Source organism: Phalaenopsis equestris, unplaced genomic scaffold (genome assembly GCF_001263595.1).
Source record: "Phalaenopsis equestris unplaced genomic scaffold, ASM126359v1 Scaffold000540, whole genome shotgun sequence".
In the NCBI taxonomy this organism is placed as follows: domain Eukaryota; kingdom Viridiplantae; phylum Streptophyta; class Magnoliopsida; order Asparagales; family Orchidaceae; genus Phalaenopsis; species Phalaenopsis equestris.
In genome coordinates this window covers 1,627,871-1,635,213 of record NW_018164980.1, presented here as the reverse complement: position 1 = coordinate 1,635,213, position 7,343 = coordinate 1,627,871, and the positions used below count along the sequence as shown (strand labels likewise).

The 7,343-nt window shown below is 32.3% G+C and overlaps 1 protein-coding gene across 4 annotated transcripts; it reads left to right on the top strand.

Annotated features, from left to right (window-relative positions):
* Nucleotides 1-3,225: 3,225 nt before the first annotated feature.
* On the top strand, nucleotides 3,226-7,035 carry LOC110028944 (cyclin-D3-1-like). Of its 4 annotated transcripts, none has more exons than XM_020731020.1 (6): nucleotides 3,226-3,748; nucleotides 4,256-4,342; nucleotides 4,517-4,615; nucleotides 4,960-5,161; nucleotides 5,302-5,423; nucleotides 6,990-7,035. In XM_020731020.1, the coding sequence occupies exons 1-6, from the start codon at nucleotides 3,332-3,334 to the stop codon at nucleotides 6,996-6,998; spliced, it is 936 nt and encodes a 311-aa protein (XP_020586679.1). In that variant the 5' UTR covers nucleotides 3,226-3,331; the 3' UTR covers nucleotides 6,999-7,035. The 4 variants fall into 4 exon arrangements, with proteins under 4 accessions (XP_020586679.1, XP_020586680.1, XP_020586678.1 ...); XM_020731021.1 differs by lacking the exon at nucleotides 6,990-7,035 and adding an exon at nucleotides 6,964-6,984; XM_020731019.1 differs by lacking the exon at nucleotides 6,990-7,035 and adding an exon at nucleotides 6,916-6,976.
* The last annotated feature ends 308 nt before the right edge of the window (nucleotides 7,036-7,343 follow it).

Genomic DNA, 7,343 nt, shown 5'->3' with positions numbered 1-7,343 from the left:
CAAATCTCTTCAACTAATAACTCATTAATCACTGAGTCAACTGTTGGAAGAGGATTGCGATATAAAATTGTCCCACGATGTCCTTCAAAATCATCTCGAAGAGCCATAAAAAATTGAACCAAACGTTGTTCTTCTCTACGATCAGTGTATGGTTTAAAAGCTCGTAATTCTACAGATTCAGTAAGAGATAACTGATTCAAAAGGTTGGTCATGACCGAATAAAATTCTTGGATGCTCATGTTATTTTGTTGAAGAACGTGAATATCTATCTCTAATTGATATTACTTTGTAAAATTTGACTGCACATATAATCTTTTCAAATGATTACAAACTTCTTTAGCAGTTTCATATTTTGCTAATTGGACACCGATTGATTGAGAAATTGAATTATTGATCCAATTGATTAATTTTGAATTGTTTGCTTTCTATACTTCCAACGTTTCTTTATATTTTCCATCATTTTCATCTATGGGCTTAAAAGAGGTTACAGAAGCACAACCCCACATTTTTTTGCCTTTAAAAAAAATTCTTCAATACAGAATTCCAATATGAGTAATTTTGACTATTTAATTGCACACTAATAGACTGAAGAGAATCATCTTTTTCACCAGTCATTATTACTATTATCAAAATAAAAACATAAAACAAAGAAATACAAAAAACAATAGGTCACCCGAAAAACTGCAATTGGGTCTATCGTTGGAGACTGAAAATGACGCCAAAAATTGGGTATATCACTGGAAACTGCGAAATAACCCAGAAACTGCAAATAGATCCCCGAAAGCTATGAATCATCGTAACTTTCTCTGGTACCATGTTAAGATTTGCAAATGAAATAGAGAAGAAGAAGAGAAAGCGAAGAGACAATGGAAAAGTGGCTAAAGTTTCAATTGCATCAAACACCTCATTATAAGAGAAAAAGATAAATATACATACAATAAGCAAAAAGACTAAACCACCCTTAAGTAGGGTAAAAATAATAGAAATATAAAGACTATAATATCTAACAAACATTATGTTTTTCAGAGTGATGGACGTCTTTATATTGCTCGGTTTATGTATTCAAGTTATATAATCTCCATCTTCGAAGGAGAATTAATCGACGTCTTTATTTCCTCCACAATCTCCATCATTGTCTGCTAGTCGTGTTGACATGCACCTTACACGTGACGACGTGATTGATGTTTAGTTTCTCATTGTGATGTCATGAGTTCAAACCGTGCATATTGTCTTTTGTGCTTAACTTTCTCGAAAAAATAAAATTATGTGTTTGGTGTTTTCATTTGGTATAGAATATTTTACTCAAATAAAACATTATTTTCCTTGATGGGCAATATATATATATATATATATATAAACCCATTACTTCATCATATGCTGTATTAACTATTAGATTTGAATATGATCCATTGGCTTGCTATAAATGCAGTTTATATGATTCCATTATAAGTATACATTTATTCAGCAAGTATATTGCGAAGTCGATGTCAAATTAACCGTAAAAATGAAACATTTTAACTGATCCCATACCGTAAAAAACAAGATTTACATACATGCCACTCAATTCCTATGCATTTACATATCTAACACCAAAACTTAAATTTTTATATATATGCCACATTATCTATACAAGAAAACATGTATTTCACTAATAATGATATTTTGCAAGTCATATGAAGGATTTGGGCGGCGTAAATGTAAAAATAAGTTTTAAATGTTAGAGATTAGATATGAATTGGGTGGTATTTATGTAAATGCCCCAATAAATAACTATATATAAATATATAAAAATAAGGGCATATAATTAATTATATTAAAACGGCTTGCAATTATTATAATATTTGTTAGTTTACGCATGTTGACTATTTCTTTTGACCGAAAATTGAAAATAGCTATTTTAATAAATGTCTTAAAAATTTCAAGGCAGTTAATTGCACAAAAAAATGAGAAAAATATTTCTGATTCTGCCATTTTAATCCCATAATTTACAAAAATATCCATTTAGTTTTCATTATTGTTTTAATAAGGGCTGAAACGGTCCCAATTGAGGATTGTTTTATTTTAGCTCTTACTGTATAAATCTAGAGGCTACTTTGATACTTTGATAAATATTATTTGTCGAAATTAATTTTAGGTGTTTTAAGTTAAGTTCATGTCTAATTTTGTATTTATTGTCCTCAAAATGTTTCATTTATGCTATTCAATGCATCAGGAATCAAAATTTTAGATTTTTGCTACTTACATTCTACAATTAATAGAACATCATTATGCAAGAAAAATATGTTTATGGTCTTACACGAAACACGTGTTGAAAGATCCAGACGATACATGAATATCCAAGATAAGAAGAAACCAATAAAATGAAGACCAATCAGACGATCCACTTAAGAGCCGGTTAATTCGAGAAACGGCCAACTTAAATGACAGATCAACTCGAGAGCGGATCACGCAAGCTCAACCGATTCTCAAAATCGAGTGACAGACTTGACCAAAGGTGTCAATGACATATTTTTCATTTCACAACTATTTTAATTCCATCTAATTTGATGAATTGTAAACATAATTGGGGTTGGTGGATGAAATTTAAGACCATAATACTTAATTCATAAATCTTTTCCTCTCTCTCATTCTCTTTTTCTAGACCAACAATTATATTTATTTAAATTAAAAACTTTAAAAATTAAATTAAAAAAAAGACCAAATTAGCCTTCCAATTTATACCCAAGATGATGAACATAACTGTTAAATCCGCAGCAGGACCTTCAAATTATCACATCATTACATTCTATTTCAATCACCCTTTCTATTTTGGGTAAGAATCTACTAATTAATTTCCTAATGATAATTGAAAACATTACTGTCAATCAACAAAAATGTAATAATATTTAAAAAAAAAAAACATTTGGCAGAAATTTCACCATTTCTAAGAATTGATGGTAGAGTTCCGATTAAAAAAAAAAGGAGTTTTTAAAAACAATTATGAAGATCTTAATATGAAACCAGATAAGCTTGAACAGTTCTTTTATTATTTGGGTGATTGTTCATTACCATGTCAACTTAGTAAGACAAAGCTCAAATTATTTATTTATTTTTTTCTAAGATATTATATTCCTCCGACTAAAATAACTATAAGATATAGTTTTTGTCTGACTAATGAGCCAATTTTCTTCTAATAATTAATTAATACTGACCTCCTTTTTCGTCTTCTCGCCCCAAATACTCTCACCATCAACACCTACAGCTAGCATTCGGCTTTTCAGTGTCTATGCGGCAGTCCCTTCCCTCTCTTCTTCCCCCTTCTTATCTTCCTTCCTTTTCCCTTGTCCACTGAATGCTCACAAAATGGGAAAGCTCTTCTTCTGTACTTCTCCATGAAACAAGACACTTGAGGAGAAAGGAGAAGAGAGCTCGCTCTGATCCAGTCGCTATGGGAGTCAGCTATAACTACGCCTCTTCTGTGCTTCTTTGCGCTGAGGATAACAACAGCATCCTTGACTTAGATGATGGTGATGATGATCTGGGAATAAATGGAAGATTTTTGGGGAGTGGGATTGGGAAGATTTATGATCAAAAGACTGGTTTTTTCATGGATTCCCTTATGGTTTTCCCATTACAAACTGAAGAATGCTTATTTGCGTTGCTGGAGAAGGAATCTGAGCTTCTTCCGGCGAGAGATTATGCTGAGAAGTTGAGGAGTGGGGCATTGGATATGTGTGTAAGAAAGGATGCTGTCGATTGGATTCGGAAGGTGCCATCTGCTTTCATTGATCTTTATCTTTGCTTTTCCCCATTTTTGATTGATCTTAGTGTTGGATTTCGATCTGAAGTTTTTATCTTGATTGATTTTTGATGGAGGAGGAGATTGATAAAGTTGGACGCTTTTAATGCAGTTTCTTCTTTATTTTTACTTAAGATTAGCACAAAGCTGTTGGATTTTTGTTATTTGTGGTTAATTTCATGAAATGAAACATTTTTCTTAGTATTTTTGTGAGATTTTGCTGTGCGGATAGTTCAATGGGCTGACTTTCTGAAGCCATTTGCATTTTCGATTCATCAGATGTTTATTGTTTGAAAATATTGGTTTATGTGTTATTTTGGCATTGTAGTTTGTTATTATTGGTAGATATGTGGATCGATTTATTTCTCTTTTTCATGATTAGGATTTGATGATGAGTGTAATAATATTTCATTGTGTCTCTTCTCTTTATTTATCCTTTTTTTTTTTTTTGATTGAGTGAAATGTTGAAATATGCAGGTTCATGCCTATTACAGCTTTGGACCTGTCAGTGCCTACTTATCTGTAAATTATCTGGATCGATTTCTATGTGGCTATGAGCTCCCAGTAAGAACTTCAACTAATCATTAACTTGGACTATAATGGAGATTCTTTCTCTTACCAATTTTATTTTTGCTGAATATTGTGACATTTTTTAGTTTTTTTTTTTTTTATGAATAATGCCTTGATATTTGGTTAATTATTTTATCTGCTAATGTTTTTGTTGTTCTCTATGTATAGCAAGGGAAGGCTTGGATGACCCAATTGCTAGCTGTGGCCTGCCTATCTTTGGCTGCTAAAATGGAGGAAACTGAAGTTCCTCTTTCTTTGGATTTACAGGTGAGGAGCCATGAACTATTTTTTAAAAGGAATATTTGTATGCATAACACTGACTTCCTATCTATTTACATATCTAACTACTAAACTTTCATTTTGTCATCTATGCCACCTTATCTATGCATGAAAAGGTGCACTTCACTTTTTAAATGTTAAAAATGGTGGTTTTTTTAATGTCATATGAAAGATTTGGGTGATATAAATGTAAAAAATAAACTTTTCGTGTTGGATATATAGATACATTGAAATTGAGTGGTATGTCTGTTTCAATCTAAAATTTGTTGCCCTCATTTGGATTATGATACTGATTTTTATTTCTAATTGATGCTATCGGTATGATGCAATAGATAGGCAATGCCAAATATGTATTTGAGGCAAAGACGATACAGAGAATGGAGCTTCTAGTGCTGAGCACCCTCAAATGGAGGATGAAATCAGTCACACCTTTCTCATTCTTAGATTATTTTATTCACATTTTTAATGATGGAAATTCTCCGAAAGAATTGGAGATCCATCGCTGCGTGGAGCTCATTTTGTGCACGGTTAAAGGTCGGTTTTTGGAACGAAAAATGCGATTTTGTTGTTCTACTTTAAGAGTTTGATTCCTATGAAGAAAAATACCTTGAAATTCTGAGAAATAATGTCACCATGTTTTCAAAATTTATGATTGATTTATGTCACTCATGCAGGAATTAGGTTCTTAGAATTCAGGCCTTCAGAAGTGGCTGCTGCAGTTTCTTTAACTGCATTTAGTGATGTTGAGACAGTGTGCTTAGGGAATGCTTTGAATTGCTGTCCTTATGTTCAGAAGGTAAAAATCTACTGCAAATTCAGTTTTTTGTGTTATGGCCTTTTTTTTTTTTTTGGAAGATTTACATACATACCATTCAATTCCCACGTATTTACATATCTAACATCTAAACTTCAATTTTTACATATATGTCACCTTACTTATGCATGAAAAGGTTAATTTCAATTTTTAATAGTTAAAATAGTGGTATTTTCGATATGATATGACATATTTGGGTGTGGTGCATTTGTAAAAAGTATTGTTTAGGCTTCATATATGTCAATACATAGGAATTGGGCGTTATGTATCTAAATGCACTTTTTTTTTCTTGTTCCAACGTGAATTTGGATATTGGTTGAAGGAGAAAGTGATGCAATGCTATGAAGCAATCCAAGACATGAGATCAATGGAAGAGATTCCTCCATCGATTTCCTCGGCTCCACAGAGCCCAATCGGGGTGCTGGATGCAAAATGTTTGAGCTATAAAAGTGATCAAACAATTGCTTGCTCGCACGAAAATTCCCAGAACGACTCGCTAGCAGCAAAGAGGAGGAAGCTGAATGGCTCATGAGTATTTGTTCTTTACCTTGTGTTAAGAGGCACACATATTTTTGAAGTATTTGTTGTTTTGGTTGGTGGGAGAGATAAAACCATGAATGAGGAGGTTGAGGCCACAGAGAGAGCCAAAGAGGGGAGGCAGATATATATATATACTATATATATATATATATATATGAACTGAACAAGAAAAGAGAGAGAAATAAAAATGTAGATGAGGCCACCAGGTTATGGTTTTGTCATGAAAAAGCAGTTGCTGTTAAATTGTCTTCAGAGGAAGATGAGAAATACAATTCTGGAGGAAACCGGCCATTTATTGTCTTTTTGTTTGTGAAAAAAACATTACAAAATGGCTTTAATTAACCATTAGAACTAGCAGAGTAAAGAAGGGACAAATGCAAATCATAACAGATTTTATATGACTAATTATTAGTCTTATATCAAGCATTCAGAAACAGATTTTTGAGTTTTTCTACAGCAGTTCTTCCTTATGAGCACAATGTGAATGTCTAATCATATTATTTAGGTAAATTTACATACATACTGTTTACAATTCTTATGCATTTAAGTTTGATATTTACACTTTCAACACCGTAGCGTCAAACTTATGCATGAAAAATTGTATTTCGCTTATAAGAAAGATGGTGATAACAATATTTTTTTATGGATGTAAACATGAGTTTTTTAGATATAGAGATGTAAATACATAAGACTTGAGTGGTATGTATGTAAATTCCATATTGTTTTTTTTCCTCACTGGCCCTTATCATTAGATAAGGTTATTGAAATGGGATAGCAGACTGTTCCTTTTAAAGTGTCAATGCAATACTAATTGCTTTGATTACCTTAAAAAAGTCTAAGAGTGAAGGAGAAAGTACAGAAACAGATAATTATTTGAAAATTTGCTGCAAATCTATTAATCTTTTCTATGTGCTTTGCTTTCATTTTTTGAAAGGCTCACCTAAATGAGCTGTCAATGGCTTGGTTTGTATGCCCACTGAAGCTTTAGTAGGGTCTACCCCAACACAGTTTCAGTGACTTTGCAGTGGTTGAATAAAGAATTGTTGCATGGGGGACATTTCTATGGCATGGTCAAAGTTGGGGACCTGGCTCTACCATTCCTATTTCATTTACATATCCAAATAACTAAAGTTTGCTTTTTTAACAGTTATACCACTTAAGTATTTCATATAGCATCAAAAATATGACTTTTAACTTTTGAAAGTAAAATGCAACTTTTCATGTATTGATAAGATGGAATAAATGTAAAATTTGAACTTTAGTTGGTTTGTACGTAAATCTTCTTTTTTCTTTGTTGTTTTTTAGCGGTCCAAGGACAGGGGAGAACCCGGTCAAGTTTTTTGTCGTGGTCCATGCTCATGT

Bases quoted from the DNA above. Each gene is read 5' to 3' on its own strand.
- LOC110028944 (XM_020731018.1), top strand. From the start codon at position 3,332: ATGCTCACAAAATGGGAAAGCTCTTCTTCTGTACTTCTCCATGAAACA. The intron at 3,749-4,255 runs GTGCCATCTGCT...TGAAATATGCAG, and splicing joins CTGTCGATTGGATTCGGAAG to GTTCATGCCTATTACAGCTT. The intron at 5,162-5,301 runs GTCGGTTTTTGG...TCACTCATGCAG, and splicing joins CATTTTGTGCACGGTTAAAG to GAATTAGGTTCTTAGAATTC.